This window comes from Sphaerodactylus townsendi, linkage group LG17 (assembly GCF_021028975.2).
Source record: "Sphaerodactylus townsendi isolate TG3544 linkage group LG17, MPM_Stown_v2.3, whole genome shotgun sequence".
NCBI classification, from domain to species: Eukaryota; Metazoa; Chordata; class Lepidosauria; order Squamata; family Sphaerodactylidae; genus Sphaerodactylus; species Sphaerodactylus townsendi.
This window is the reverse complement of record NC_059441.1, coordinates 13,460,821-13,476,619: the sequence shown is the minus strand read 5'-3', so window position 1 is coordinate 13,476,619 and position 15,799 is coordinate 13,460,821. Positions and strand designations below refer to the sequence as shown.

General features: G+C 48.4%; 1 protein-coding gene across 1 annotated transcript; it reads right to left on the bottom strand.

Moving 5' to 3' along the window:
- Positions 1 to 5,742: 5,742 nt before the first annotated feature.
- On the bottom strand, positions 5,743 to 15,265 carry LOC125424519 (cytochrome P450 1A5-like). The gene is made up of 7 exons (XM_048481830.1): positions 15,197 to 15,265; positions 13,174 to 14,043; positions 11,894 to 12,014; positions 11,016 to 11,105; positions 10,795 to 10,918; positions 9,523 to 9,609; positions 5,743 to 6,147 (listed from the first exon to the last, which is right to left on the bottom strand). Exons 2-7 carry the CDS (start codon positions 14,008 to 14,010, stop codon positions 5,841 to 5,843), a joined length of 1,566 nt encoding a protein of 521 aa, XP_048337787.1. The 5' UTR covers positions 14,011 to 14,043; positions 15,197 to 15,265; the 3' UTR covers positions 5,743 to 5,840.
- Positions 15,266 to 15,799: the final 534 nt, after the last annotated feature.

The window sequence follows — 15,799 nt, the reverse complement described above, 5'->3', positions numbered from 1 at the left end:
GCAGAATAGCAAACTCCACTAGCAAGCAATTGTGAAAGCGGATTGAAAGTGAAGCGAAGTCTTTATTTACAGCCAATGACCAAATACGGATTGAAAGTGCATTCTTCTGCAATGTGCGGAAGCAGCCAGAGAAAAGATGCTTGCAGAAGACGTTTTTGAGACGGCAAGAGGGGAAAGGGTTGCAAAATTGCTGTCCGGGGGCCACCTTCCCCTCCAAGTTTTTCAGTTTTTGTAAAGTTGAGAGCGCTCTTTCAGGATAGCTTTAAAAGGGGCTTGGACAGATTTATGGAGGAGAAGTCGATTTATGACTACCAATCTTGATCCTCTTTGATCTGAGATTGCAAATGCCTTAACAGACCAGGTGCTAGGGAGCAACAGCCGCAGAAGGCCATTGCTTTCACATCCTGCAGGTGAGCTCCCAAAGGCACCTGGTGGGCCACTGCGAGTAGCAGAGAGCTGGACTAGATGGACTCTGGTCTGATCCAGCTGGCTTGTTCTTGTGTTCTTATGTTCTTACGATACTCTTCCACTGGATTATTATGCATCGCGCATGTTGAAATAAGTTTATAGGAACAGTAAATATTATGTAATGACGAAATAATTACTATTATTTAAGGAAATTACTAGCCAGAAATAGGAGGAATTAATAGGAATCAAATGGTTTAATTCTGATGGAATAAAGAATCCAAGAGACAGTTAGAAATATTGATGTATAGAAATGTAATAGATTAATCAAGATTGAAGAAGAAGTCTTCTTAAATGTTAAGTAAATGTAGGTTTTCTTATCGTGTTCCTCTCTATAAATAAGAAAATATATAGATTGGTGACAAGGATATTCTTACTTCTGGAACTGTTCTCTCTCTTTTCTCCTTTTCCTTTCTCTTCATTTTCTTCTTCTTCCTTCTTCCTTCTTCCTTCTTCCTTCTCCCCTCTTTTCTTTTTTGAATCTCCTTTTCCTTGCTTAATTTTAGTAATTGTCTGTAACTTTTTTCTTTTTCTCTTTTCTGTCATTGTTTGAAATTTTAATCAATAAAGATATTTGAACAAAAAGAAAGAAATAAGTTTATTTTTATCAGTTTGCTTGTCTAGGGGACTTCTGTGCCGCCTCTCCAAGGCCCCTCCCACACACGTAGAAAAGCGCACTTTGAATCACAATTGTTTGCAAGTAGATTTTGCTATTCCGCACGATGAAATCCAGCTGCAAAGTGCACGAAAGCGGATTGAAAGTGCACTGTTCTGCATTTGTGGAAGGGGCCCAAGAGTCCTCTTTGAGGCCGTTTACAACGCAAAACAATGCCACCCAACCATAAAAACGGCATACGTTCTCCATATTTTTAAAAGCCTGCAAACCACAGGAAATAACCAGTGAACAGCCTTAAAAAGATCCCTAGCACTGGCTAGATGCAGATCACAGAATCATTGAAAGTAAAAGTCCAGGGAATGTCCTACCTTGGGCCTGGTTTGGAAATATGTGAGTAATATCGCCGGCAGCTGGTAAAGTCCTGTTATAGTACATTCCAAATTCAAGGGGCCACCACTGAAAACACCCAGTCATTGTTTGCCGCCACCTTTCTCACCTCTGCAGGTGGGGCCAAAGAAGCCAGAATTTGGGAGGCGGACCTTAACTGATATCATTTCAAGGATCACATATTTCCCATTTACAGCATTTCAAAGCACTCTCATGAATACCAGAGAAAGTATTCATTGAAAATGCTGGGGGGAAAAGAATTAGGACTAATAAAAGGAAACACTTCTTCACACAACGTGTGATTGGGGTTTGGAAGATGCTGCCACAGGAGGGGGTGATGTCCACTAACCTGGATAGCTTTAAAAAGGGTTTGGACAGATTTATGGAGGAGAAGTCAGTCTATGGCTACCAATCTTGATCCGCCTTGATCTCAGATTGCAAATGCCTTAACAGACCAGGTGCTCGGGAGCAACAGCCGCAGAAGGCCATTGCTTTCACCTCCTGCAGGTGAGCTCCCAAAGGCACCTGGTGGGCCACTGCGAGTAGCAGAGAGCTGGACTAGATGGACTCTGGTCTGATCCAGCAGGCTAGTTCTTATGTTCTTATGTTCTTAAGTACCAGTAGAGCGCACCAGAGGTGCAAAACTCATCACCCGTCCCTCCTCTCTGCAGTGCAACCCAGCGCTTTTGTAGCTATAAAACAGCTGTGTAAGAAGATGGGTTTGAAAGACCGGTTTTGGTGATTTCCCCCACCTGCCGCAGCTGTTATCTTTGCATCTTCCTTGCTTCCTTTCCCAGCCTCGGGACAAAAACCCACCCTTTTTAAATCTCATTCCTTCTCGTGCTCGAGTATTGTCTTCTAAATACCTCGGCTCATCCAGAAAGGGGCACGAGATGTATCAGGAAGGGTTGGGCCCTCGGGAATGATGACTTATTGTGGAAATATTGACACCCAGAGATCCCATGCAAGAAGGGGATGAATTTCCTGGGGGCAGAGAGAGGATGAATGAATGGAATTCCTGCTGCAGCTTCACACAAGCTCAGGAGAGCATAAACATCTTTGCATCTTTGTTATTTGCATCTTTGTTATTTGAACTCTAATTCCACTTAGAAGTCTTTGGGAAGAAGAAGAAGAAGAAGAAGAGTTTGGATTTATATTCCCGCTTTCTCTCCTGTAGGAGACTCAAGGGGGCTTACAATCTCCTTGCCCTTCCCCCCTCACAACAAACACCCTGTGAGGTAGGTGGGGCTGAGAGAGCTCCGAGAAGCTGTGACTAGCCCAAGGTCACCCAGCTGGCGTGTGTGGGAGTGTACAGGCTAATCTGAATTCCCCAGATAAACCTCCACAGCTCAGGCGGCAGAGCTGGGAATCAAACCCGGTTCCTCCAGATTAGATACACGAGCTCTTAACCTCCTACGCCACTGCTGCTCCATCACTGGGACAGTGATATATAACGAGAACATTTTATAGGGCAGGGTGAGGTGCGGATCCTGCAATCTGGAGAACCGGGTTTGATTCCCCGCTCGGCCACTTGAGCTGTGGAGGCTTATCTGGTGAACCAGGTTAGCTTGTGCACTCCGACACATGCCAGCTGGGTGACCTTGGGCTAGTCACAGTTCTTCGGAGCTCTCTCAGCCCCACCCACCTCACAGGGTGTGTGTTGTGGGTGGGGGAGGAAGAGAAAGGAGATTGTAAGCCCCTTTGAGTCACCTTACAGGAGAGAAAGGGGGGATATAAATCCAAACTCCTCCTCCTCCTCCTCTTCTTCTAAAAACATGGCTAACAATGTATTATCTTCCTTTATTTCAGTTTTGCGTTTTGTAAACAATTTGGCCTGTGCAGACAGCAACTGACCAGTAGGTGGCAGCACATCCCCAGCTTGGAATCTTCGAGGCCCGCCAATCCAGAAATCCTCCCAGCGCTCCAAAGGCTGAATTCAAGGTTATGTAATAACAAAATTAAAGCGGAAATGCTGCTTCAAAGCAAGAGCTGGGAGAACAAATGAGAGGACAGATTACATTAAGTTAGGCTGGGGTGGCCAGCCTATGGTGCTCCCATCAGCCAATTGGCCATGCTGGCAGGGGCTGGTGGGAATTGTAGTCCATGAACATCTGGAGCACCATAGGTTGGCCACCCCTGGGTTAGAGTGTCAGGTTAGAATCGGGGAGACCTAGCTTTGAAGAATCCCTGCTCTGCCATTGAAGTGCACCTTGGGCCAGGCAAATTTCACCCTAACCTCGCAAGGTTGTTGTGAGGATGAAAAGGAGAAGAGCAACATGGTGTAATTTGCTTTGAAAACAAAACTCGAAGAAAGCAAAGCCCAACCAGAGATGGCGAAGTAGTTGGCAGAGATGAGATTAATTAGCGGTCGTTTTGTTATTTTCAAAATGTAAGACCTGGTAAGTGAACAAGACAGCAGTTACCCAGACACGAGTTGCAAATATGCTAAGTTTCATTCCCGATGCCATCTGGAAAATGGTTCTATCAGTCACAAGCCGATTTTTCATGCAAGTCACTCACAAGGTGCTGAGTTCCATAGAATCATAGAGTTGGAAGAGACCCCAAGGGCCAGCAGGTCCAACCTTGCAGGAACACACAATCAAAGCACTCCTGACAGATGGCCATCCAGCCTCTCTTCAAAAACCTGCAAAGAAGGAGACTCCACCACCCTTCGAGGTCGTGCATTCCACTGTCGAACAGCCCTTACTGTCAGGAAGTTTTTCCTGATGTTTAGGTGGAATCCCTTTTCCTTCACCTCGAACCCCTGACTCCTGGTCCTAGTCTCTGGAGCAGCAGAAAACAAGCTTGCTCCCTCACTTGGCCAAAGACCAGACTGTTATTCCAGTATCGGTTCTACTTGGCGACACATAGATACAGGATTTATGGGTTCAATCTACATGGTTTTCTTAGGAACTGAAAATGTAGTCAAAGCAGGAAGTTGTATAAAAATCCCCACCACATGGAAGACTAGGGTTACAAAATCCGGGTGCGCTGGTCCCTTGCATAACGGGAATAATACGAGCAAACACTATTGAGCATTTTTTGTAAGGTCTTCTGAGTATAGGGTAAGACACTCAGCCAGTAGGACGACATAGACTCAAGGGCTCAAGTGATGCCATTTATTAAAGCATGATCCTGCAAAAAAAAGGATGGTGAAAATATATTTTTTTTCCAGAAGAAGGAATTATAAAGACAACAGGGAAACAAACCAAACACATTGCAAACCAAGGAGCTGAGATCGAATTTATTTTGCTGAACCGACTCTGCAAGAGGATTTGTCAGCCAAGAACTGCAGTAAAAATAATTCCCCGGATGTTCTTGGTTGCTGCTTGCCCAAGTGGGCGCACTTATCTCGGGTGGGAACTTCATATAGTTTGGAGTTACACAGATTCCTAAGAAGGTCAATAAGACGTGGATCTTTCAGGTGTCTGCAGGTAGATCCTTTCTTCATACTTCGTATCGATGCTTACAATATACAGAACATCTTGCTTGAATGAGCAAGGTGTCCCAACTGTCCTTGGCAAGACATCTAGGTGGACAAATAACGGGTGAAGACTGTAAAATCGCGGGTCAGAGGAATATATTGCACTTATATTCCCCTGAAATTGAGTCTCCTCTCATAGAAAGGCACCTAATTTGGCTGAAGAGAAAGGAAAAGGTACGGATCCTTCCAAAGCAGTGGTGGCGAACCTATGGCGCGGGTGCCAGAGGTGGCACTCAGAGCCCTCTCTGTGGGCCCGCACAAACAGAGTCGCCCCCACCCACCCACACACATCTAGGCTGGCCTGGGCTGCTGGGCTCGATTATTAGCATTAAACCTAAGACCCAGTTTTGGGGAAGCAGTGTAGGTAACCCTGTTAAGCGCTGCTAAACCCCACTGATTTTCATGTGAAGAACTAAAGCGCGATCGTTTACCTGGGAGAAAGCTTGGTTGCTGGCAATGGGGGCTTGCTTCTGAGTAAACCCTCCTAGGATCATGATTCACCCATTGGAAGAGTTGCACGGTTGCTTCAAAGCAAAGCCACTGACTGCCACCAAGCTTACTCCTGAGTAACGCACGCCTCGGAGCCAACCATTTTTTCTAAACTAAAACCTCAGTATTCAGGTTAAATTGCCATGTTGGCACTTTGCGATAAATAAGTGGGTTTTGGGTTGCAATTTGGGCACTCGGCCTCGAAAAGGTTCGTCATCACTGTTCTAAAGCCTTTTCCACATGTGCAAAATAACGCACTTTCAATCCACTCTGCAGCTGGATTATACTGTGCGGAATAGCAAAATCCACTTGCAAACAATTGTGGAGAGTGGATCGAAAGTGCATTATTCCGCACGTGAGAAAAAGAAAGCTTAGCACAGTGTGAAAACGTTTCTCGGTTCACTCGGCCGGCCTCTTCGGAGAACGCCTGGTCACTTGGAAGTGTTCGCATCTTTTGAGCTTCATGGTCAGCCCGTAGCGAGGCGTCATGTCCACTTTGACTCCGCCCTCGACTGCGAAGCGCAGTTCTTGCAGCAAAGAGGTCAAGAACAGGAAGACCTCCCCTCGGGCGATCGTCTCCCCGACGCATCTTCGCTTGCCCAAACCAAACACCAAGACCTTCTCGCACGCGTCCTTGTTGAGTTCCTTGCCGTTGGCGGTAAGGAAGCGTTCTGGTCTGAAGGCGGAAGGATCCTTCCAAAGACTCCTGGAAAAACGAACACACGTTTACATCCTGGTTTCTTCAAAGATGTTTGTTTTCAACTCTGGCTATTCTTCAGCGATACTGACCTGCCCTTTCTCCTGTTTTATGTATTGATACAGTGGCGGGGCTACCAGGGGACGGAGGGTGCGCCATGCACCGGGCGCACGGCTTTGAGTCACGTGGGGGGCAGAACATTCCCCCAGCCCCTCTTCCTTCCCCCCCCCTTGTTGGCTGGCCGCTCAGCTCACCCCCCGCTCCCTCTGCGATGACGCCCCCACACTTACTTTAGAAGAAGAAGAAGAAGAGTTTGGATTTATATCCCCCCCTTTCTCTCCTGTAGGAGACTCAAAGGGGCTCACAATCTCCTTGCCCTTCCCCCCTCACAACAAACACCCTGTGAGGTAGGTGGGGCTGAGAGAGCTCCGAGAAGCTGTGGCAAGCCCAAGGTCACCCAACTGGCGTGTGTGGGAGTGTACAGGCTAATCTGAATTCCCCAGATAAGCCTCCACAGCTCAGGCGGCAGAGCGGGGAATCAAACCCGGTTCCTCCAGATTAGATACACGAGCTCTTAACCTCCTACACCACTGCTGCTCCCTGTTTAACAAACAGAGCAGGCCTGCCTGTGTTCCCTTCCAGGCTGCAAATGGCTTGGTGGGAACTACATTTCCCAGGAGACCCTGGGAAATGTAGTTTCCACCAGGTCGTTTGCAGCCTGGAAGGGAACAGGCAGGCCTCTTCTCCAGCCTGCTCGGTTTGCTAAAGTAAGTGTGTGGGGGGGGGGGGCGCCGCGGGGGGGGGGAGCCAGAGTGTGCTCCAGGCGCACTCTGGCCCAGCTACGCCTCTGCATCGATGCATTCGTTTTGTTATCTAACCCAAATGATCTGGGCAGAGGACACGCCCCCCAACGGAATCCTTACAAATTCTAAAACTCAGCTTACTGGACTGGCTTAATGCAGGTCTATGATTCATTCAATGGACGGCTCTGGATGTATGGTGGACGTATGGAGAGATTCAGTAACCCAAAGAGGTTCCAGACATTAAGTTGTCCAATCGGGGCCACTTGTCAGCGTGCGCTTAATGTTCTGGGGCCTCTTTGGGTTACTGAGTCTCTCCATTCATTTCTTCCTCCTCCCTGTGTTTGGAACATAGATAACAACGGCATCTCTGGCCTTCTCCGCAAAGGGAGGGGTGGCCAGATGGCTCTAGAAGAAGAAGAAGAAGAAGAAAAGAAGAAGAAGAAGAAGAAGAAGAGGAGGAGGAGGAGGAGGAGGGAGAGGAGGAGGAGGAGGAGGAGGAGGGAGGAGTTTGATTTAATTCTCTCCTGTAGGAGACTCAAAGGGGCTTACAATCTCCTTGCCCTTCCCCCCTCACAACAAACACCCTGTGAGGTAGGTGGGGCTGAGAGAGCTCCGAGAAGCTGTGACTGGCCCAAGGTCACCCAGCTGGCATGTGTGGGAGTGTACAGGCTAATCTGAATTCCCCAGAGAAGCCTCCACAGCTCAGGTGGCAGAGCTGGGAATCAAACCCGGTTCCTCCAGATTAGATACACGAGCTCTTAACCTCCTACGCCACTGCGTAGATCAGACCAGAGTCCATCTAGTCCAGCACTCTGCTACTCGCAGTGGCCCACCAGGTGCCTTTGGGAGCTCGCATGCAGGAGGTGAAAGCAATGGCCTTCTGCTGCTGCTGCTCTTGAGCACCTGGTCTGCTAAAGTATTTGCAATCTCAGATCAAGGAGGATCAAGATTGGTAGCCATAGATCGACTGCCATATATCTTTCCCTAGACCTTGGGAAGGGACTTTTGCTTTCTTCTACTTTTCCTGCTTGTATGTTGCGTAGTTGGGGGCAGGGGAGGGAGTGAACAGGGCAGTGGTGGGATCCAAAAATTTTAGTAACAGGTTCCCATGGTGGTGGGATTCAAACAGTGGCGTAGCGCCAATGGGGCTGGGCGGGGCACGAGGGGGGCGTGGCCGGGCATTCCGGGGGCGGGGCATTAATAATTTCTCTGTTACTGTAAAAAACTCTTACTGTAAAAAAAAAGTTCCTAATTTCCAGCTGGTATCTTTCTGTCCATAATTTAAACTCATTGTAGCAAGTCCTATCGTCTACTGCCAACAGAAACAACGACTTCTCCTCTAATTGACTGCCTGTCAAATACTTAATACTTTCAAATACTTAATTTTGTTTCTAGAAATCAAAGGAAGGATACTTTCTAAGGAAAAGTTCCTTGTTTAACTTTACCATATTTCTAAAACATGTTTTTAAAACAGCCCAACAGGGAGAATTATCCCGTTTTCTACCTTCGCTAACCAGCCACATAGGAAACAACAGGACTTTGTGATTTTTGGACCTAATGGAATTTCTAACGGAAAAGCAGACCTAATTAGTAACCCCCTCTCAGCGCACACAAATAATTAGTAACCCACTCTCGGGAACTGGTGAGAACCTGCTGGATCCCACCTCTGCAACAGGGGTAATAAAGCTATGGGCCTTTGGGATACGGGTCAAAACTGACTTTGTAAATGCCAGGGGTTTAGTGTTTGTTCCATTGAAGACTTCTGACTGATGAAATCCAGAGTTGGTCATTGAATGAATCATAGACCTGACACATGAACCTTTTGAAATTGCCATCTGCTGAATCAGGGCTTTGGTCCGTCAAGATCTGTATTGTCTACTCTGACTGGCAGTTGTTCTTCCGGGTCTCAGGCGGTGTTTTTTTTCCTACTGCCTGGTCTTTGTTAACTGGAGACAGCGAGAATTGAAACGGTGACCTTCTGCACGCCAAGTAAAATCAATAAAATTGGAAACGGCGTTGTACAGTTAAAGGTACTCTGATTCACACAGATGTAGTTCTGGGAACTTCTGGTGCTCAACCAAAAAGAAAAAAGATCAGAACAAAACACTAGCAAAAAAAGAGAATCTATCTGATCAAAATCTGCATGATTGACACAAAGAGAAAAACATGATTTTGAAGGGAATTTTAAATGAACGTGTATTAAATGTTGAAACACATATTTCAACAATCCCCACAACATGGGTGTGTGAACCTATATAGCTTAATGAAGTGAATATCAGCTAATCAACTAACCAAATAAATAAATGCACAGAAACATATTTTAAACTTATAAAATACAGTCAGAAATCCAACAGATGAGTGTAAACTATAGTTTTGATGTCCAACTCCACTCATGAAGTAATGTACTCTTTCTTGAAGCAATTAATTTTTTTTCTTTTGACATGGAGGAAAACTCAAGAAAATATCTTTGTAAGCTGCAGTCAGAAATCCAACAGGTAAATATGTTCTGCTGTAAGTTTTTTTTTGCTAACACCTGGTGCTCCCAGATTTTTTCCCCGTGAAAGATTTCGGAACTACTCACTCATCCCGGTTCACTTGCCACTGGTTGACAAACACGCACATATCCTTCGGGATATAGTAACCATTCAAGACGGTGTCTCTGGTGGTGCTGGAAATAGAAGATAAACTCGTTTTAAAAAACCTGTGTTTTGGCCACTGGCCGACGGTTAGGTGGAGTGCGGGTTAAAAGCAGGGCGATGCAATCCCAAACACACTTTCCTGGGAGTAAGCCAGAGGTGGGATCCAGCAGGTTCTCACAGGTTCCCGAGAGTAGGTTACTAATTATTTGTGTGTGCCGAGAGGGGGTTACTAATCGGTGATTTTGCCACATGATTTTTGCCTTAGTTACGCCCCTCCTCTCCACAGTAGCGCGCAGAACTTGAAGCAGTCTAGCAGGAGATGCACAGGCGTGCGTGGCAGCCTGCGCCTGCATGCATTCGTTTCCCGCCCAAGGACCGGCGCAGTGGCTGCGTCCTTGCCACAGCCCCACCCAGGAATGCCCCGCCCCTGAAATGCCCAGCCACGCCCCCATCGTGCCCCGCCCAGCCCCATTGGCGCTACTGTTTGAATCCCATCACCATGGGAACCTGTTACTAAAATTTTTGGATCCCACCACTGGAGTAAGCCCTACTGAATAGACCTCAGTAGACTTCTGAGTAGACCTGCCTAGGATTGCAATTGGGCAGTTCCCATTCACAGAGTTCTTTGGAACATTTTTCTGCAGAATTTCCTGCTGTATGGACTAGATTTTGCTTCTTTTATTAAAAAAAAACCTGAGCATCTCAAAATAGAGAAACTTCATGGCACTCCACAGATGAGAGCAGGAGGAGGAGGAGGAGGAGGTAGGTGGGGCTGAGAGAGTTCAGAGAGAAGAAGAACTTGTGAGGTAGGTGGGGTTCAGAGAGTTCGGAGAGAACTGTGACCAGCCCAAGGTCACCCAGCAGGAATGTAGGAGTGCAGAAACACATCTGGTTCACCAGATAAGCCTCTGCCACTCAGGTGGAGGAGTGGGGAATCAAACCCAGTTCTCCAGATTGGAATTCACCTGCTCTTAACCACTATGCCACTCTGGCATAGCCTTGGGCTCCTTCCGCACATGCAGAATAATGCACTTTCAAACTGCTTTCAATGCTCCTTGAAGCTGTGCGGAATGGCAAAATCCACTTGCAAACAGTTGTGAAAGTGGGTTGAAAACGCATTATTCTGCATGTGCGGAAGGGGCCTTGGAGATCAGGTGCTGCCTGGCACATGCTTGAGAGTCAACAAATGTTTCCTTCAAATGACCAAGGCTTACCAGTGGGGAATTGTGAAAGGTAAAAAGGAAGAATGTCGGAAGACTTCCTGGATAAAGGCTTCTGTATAAGGCAGCAGGGACCGGTCAGAAAGTCTTGGCTTCCTCTCGCTTCCAATGTTCTCATCTGCAGGTTAGAGAAGAGAGAACGAAATTGGAATCACCAGCTTGCTAAAAAGATTTTAATGATTGCAATTTTTTTAAAAAAAAATATTTGGATTTACCTATTTCTTCCTGGATTTTCTTCTGAATTTCAGGATAAACTACAAGGTACGTGAGACTCCAAGATAAGGCTGTGGTCACTGTGTCGAAACCTATAGAAACACCAAAAGGACAGCGTTTGGTAGATGTTATGGCCAGTGGTGGGATCCAAAAATTTTAGTAACAGGTTCCCATGGTGGTGGGATTCAAACAGTAGCGCCAATGGGGCTGGGCGGGGCACGATGGGGGTGTGGCTGGGCATTCCAGGGGCGGGGCATTCCAGGGTGGGGCTGTGGCAAGGACGCAGCCGCTGCGCCAGTCCTTGGGCGGGAAACGAATGCACGCAGGCGCAGGCTGCCACGCACGCCGGTGCACCTCCTGCTAGACTGCTTCAAGTTCTGCGCGCGACTGCGGAGAGGAGGGGCGTCACTAATGCAAAAATCATGTGGCAAAATCACCAATTAGTAACCCCCTCTCGGCACACACAAATAATTAGTAACCTACTCTCGGGAACCTGTGAGAACCTGCTGGATCCCACCTCTGGTTATGGCCTGCAAAATGTTTTCCACACAGTTCTACAAAGTCAGCTTATACAGAAGCAGACCTTTGGTCTATCTAGCTCGAATGGCCTTTTCTGACAATGTGTTCTGCCATCCCCCAATTTGCCACCTGGGATCCTCAAACTAGAGACAGCAGGATTTGAATCTTGTCTGGGAATACCCCAGGTTGTATCTGTAGATATCCCAATATGCACGAAGGAGCTTAGTAGGGGAAAGGCAGTAAGTGCAAAGAAGCTTGTGTCCGTTGTCGCAAAGCAATTTTGGGGGAATTCCTTATCTGCCACATTTTTTTCTTTTGTTCTAGGTATCACTTTGCCTTTGAACTTTGGAAACACACTGACCGGCGCCGAAAATATCGTTGACAAGGTTCACGATTTTTCCAGTGGGGACCCGAATCTTCGTATTTTTGTCCTTTTCTTGGCTGAGATCGATGAGAGAGTAGGTGATGTCACGGATGTTGTCCTGAAAAGACAAAGCTGGTTCACATCGTCCATCCTCTTGGGGAGGGTCCGTTTGGAAGGTTTACACAGGTATAAATCAAATAAATAAATAAACAAAGCTAACGAACGAAGGAACGGATGGATGGACGAACAAACAAACGAATGAATGGGGTGCTGTGTGGTTTCCGAGCTGTATGGCCGTGTTCCAGCAGCATTCTCTCCTGACGTTTCGCCTGCATCTGTGGCTGGCATCTTCAGAGGATCTGATAGATGGATCTGATAGAGGATCTGAAGATGCCAGCCACAGATGCAGGCGAAACGTCAGGAGAGAATGCTGCTAGAACACGGCCATACAGCTCGGAAACCACACAGCACCCCAGTGATTCCGGCCGTGAAAACGAATGAATATGCTATCTGGATGCAAGCTCAGGTGTGTGGCGTGTGTGATTCCTTCTGCAGGGTCTGTGACCGTTACAGATCTGTTTCATAGCCCGTTGTAGAGGCTACTAAGCCTGAGCAGAAAGGCAACTCTGAAATAGGCTGAGAGAGTTCGGAGAGAACTGTGACCAGCCCAAGGTCACCCAGCAGGAATGTAGGAGTGCGGAGACACATCTGGTTCACCAGGTAAGCCTCTGCCACTCAGGTGGAGGAGCGGGGAATCAAACCCAGTTCTTGTGGAACTTGTGCAACTCACTACTTCATGGTGTAGCAGTGACTGATAGCTTATATCATAGGTGTCAAACTTGTGGCCCTCCAGATGTTATGAACCATATTTCCCATCATCCCCTGCCAGCATGATGCTGGCAGGGGATGATGGGAACTGTAGTCCATAACATCTGGAAGGCCGCGAGTTTAACACCTGTGGCTTATATGCTTTTAAAAATTGATTGGACAAATTAATGGAGGAGAGATCCAGCACTGGATTTTAGCCTCATTGGCTAAACAGAGCCTCCATGTAGAAAGGCAACGTGAAGTTTGTTGAGGGCATGGGAGGGACACACAAAAAGAAAGGGGCATCAGTTTGTGTGCCTTCTGAGACACCTGGTTGGCCACTGCAAGAAACAAGATACCGGGCTGGAAATACTGTGGGTTTGATCCCGGAGGAGTCTCCTTCTCTGTTGCTTTCCTATAAATACCTCTTGCTCCTTCAAGGCTCGCTGAGACAACCTTCAACTCCTTACCTTACTGAAACTCTCATAATGCTGTTTGACGATATTCTGCAGGAAAACGAGGAACTGCTGGTTGAATTCCTTAAACTGCTTCATGCTCCTGCTCCTCAAACGCTGGAGCAGGGGGATGAAATCGACCGGGTTCCCGGAGGAGGCGAACTCGTCGAACCGTTCACTTTCGTTCACGATGCTGAGCAGGCCCTGGTCCTCGTGGCCATAGCGCTTGCCGAAACAGATGGCGGAGATCACGTTGGCCACGGAGACCACCAGGTACCGGAAGGGTTCGAACCTCTGCCGCTCCCGCATCACCTGTTGCAGCTTGGCGGACAGGCGTTCCACCTCTTCGGAGACGTGTTCCTCCAGCAAGCTGGAGGACGAGGAATCCGGGCTAGGGGCGGAGGCGAAATTCCTCAAAGCGCTCTGAACCAGTTTTCTGCGAGCCAGCCAGACCTCCCCAGAATCGGGGCTGAAAGCCATGCTCTCGCCATCCCCAATGTGCCTCATCGAGTACAGGTCTGGACGCCCCATGAAGTCTCCCCCTTGCCTTATCAAAGCCTCCTTGATGGTCTCAAGCCCGCTCAGCACCAGCACGGGGGTCCTGCCGATGTACACCTTCATCACGTCCCCGTATCTCTTGCTCATCTCCGTCAGGCTGAGGTGGGGGTTCTTGCCCACTTCCAGCATGCTGCCGATCAACGGATAGCCGACCGGCCCGGGGAGCTCCTTCAGTCCCTGGGGTATCTGCTGCTTCCAGTAGGATTTCATGAGCACGACCATCAGGCCGAAAACAGAAGCGGCGAGGAGGAATTCGGTGGCCGACATAAAGCCCAGGATTCCGGAGAAGAACATGGTGACCTTCGGTTTCCAAGTTCGAGAATCCTACTAAAAGTTGACACACAAATGGGTTTCGGGAAAAGGGGCATGGCTTACCAAAACCTCACCCTGAGTGCTGTGCTCCCCCTAGCTGCACTCCTGCCCCCAAACTCCACATGGAGTTCAAGTGCAGGGCCGGCCACCACACCCCAACCGCCACATGGGGTTCAGAATGGCGTGACCTGTTTGGTGCTCCTCGAGGCTGGGGCATAGTTATGATGGCGGAATGGCAATGCACCCCCCTCAGAAAGTTGTATGCCGGTCTCCAGCCCCCTTGCACCCCCTCATTATTGTTGTTGTTGTTGTTGTTGTTGTTGTTGTTGTTGTTGTTGTAGATTTCACAGCTGCCAGATCTTTAGCTGGTTGTTGGCCTTCATTACAATTCGAGCCTCACCCAGAAGCCTAGGAAGTTGTAATTTATCGGCGTAGTATTCGTGCGGATCCCAGCAGGGATCCCAGAAGAAGAGGAGGAGGAGGAGGAGGAGGAGGAGGAGGAGGAGGAGGTGGTGGTGTTTGGATTTACATCCCACCTTTTTCTCCTGTAAGGAGACTCAAAGGGGCTTACAATCTCCTTGCCCTTCCCCCTTCACCACAAACCCCCTGTGAAATGGGTGGGGCTGAGAGAGCTCTGAAGAACTGTGACTAGCCCAAGGTCACCCAGCAGGAATGTAGGAGTGTGGAAACACATCTGGTTCCCCAGATGAGCCTCCACAACTCAAGTGGCAGAGCGGGGAATCAAACCCGGTTCTCCAGATTGGAGCGTGCCTGCTCTTAACCACTACACCACGCCGGCTCTCATTGCCAGAGATGTCTCTGAGATAAACACATGAGAGAGAGAGAAACACATGAAGCTACCTTGTCCCGATCCAAACCATGCTCTACCAAGGTTGGCACTGTCTACTCGGACCGGCAGTAGCTTCCCAGGGTCTCGGGCAGAGGTATTTCATATCGTTCATTGTCCGATCCTTTTAATTGGAGATCGGACCTGCAGTCTTTTGCATGCCAGAGAAAATAAGCAACCTGAAAACTATCGAAGAGCCAAACCGAGGGGAACTTTCGGTGTTAGCAATTTTCTGTGCATGTGGTCGATCACGACCAGGAAACCAAGCGAAATTATGGAATCATCTGTCAAAGCTCGTCCTGATTCTAAGCCCGTAGTTACCTGTGAGTCGCAGGCAATGGAAGAACAGCACGGTTACCTTTCTGCAATGAATCTGGACCTTTGTCTTCTGCTGGTATTCAAGGTACGCCTTCTCAGCAGGCTGTTTTTATAGAGCACAGCCAGAGGAATAATCCACGCCCCCCCCCCCCGTCATCAAAGTTTCCTCACTGCAGCCAAGTCCAGATTGATAAACAGATGAGGACTGGAAGAACTCCAATGCCATACTGGGAGCACCAGAACTCTGTTACAAGACTACGGGGCAGCCATAAGTTAACTGTGACTGTGCTCTCCAGCGTGGTGTCGTGGTTAAGAGCGGGGGGATTCTAATCTGGAGAACCGGGTTTGATTTCCTCACTCCTCCACCTGGGTGGCAGAGGCTTATCTGGTGAACCAGATGTGTTTCCGCACTCCTACATTCCTGCTGGGTGACCTTGAGCAGAGGCACAGTTCCAAGGGGACGGGGGGCGTGTGATGCATCTGGGGGTGTGTCCCTGTGGGGTGTGATGAGGGCGTTCAGGGGTCGTGGAGGGAGCGTGGTCAGGGCAGGACGGGGGCGTTCCAGGGGCGGGATGGGGGTTCCGGGGCGGGACAGGGGCAGAGGAT

Bases quoted from the DNA above. Each gene is read 5' to 3' on its own strand.
- LOC125424519 (XM_048481830.1), bottom strand. From the start codon at position 14,010: ATGTTCTTCTCCGGAATCCTGGGCTTTATGTCGGCCACCGAATTCCTC. The intron at 12,015-13,173 runs GTAAGGAGTTGA...TTGTCTTTTCAG, and splicing joins ATTATGAGAGTTTCAGTAAG to GACAACATCCGTGACATCAC. The intron at 6,148-9,522 runs GTGAGTAGTTCC...TCGTTTTTCCAG, and splicing joins TGGCAAGTGAACCGGGATGA to GAGTCTTTGGAAGGATCCTT.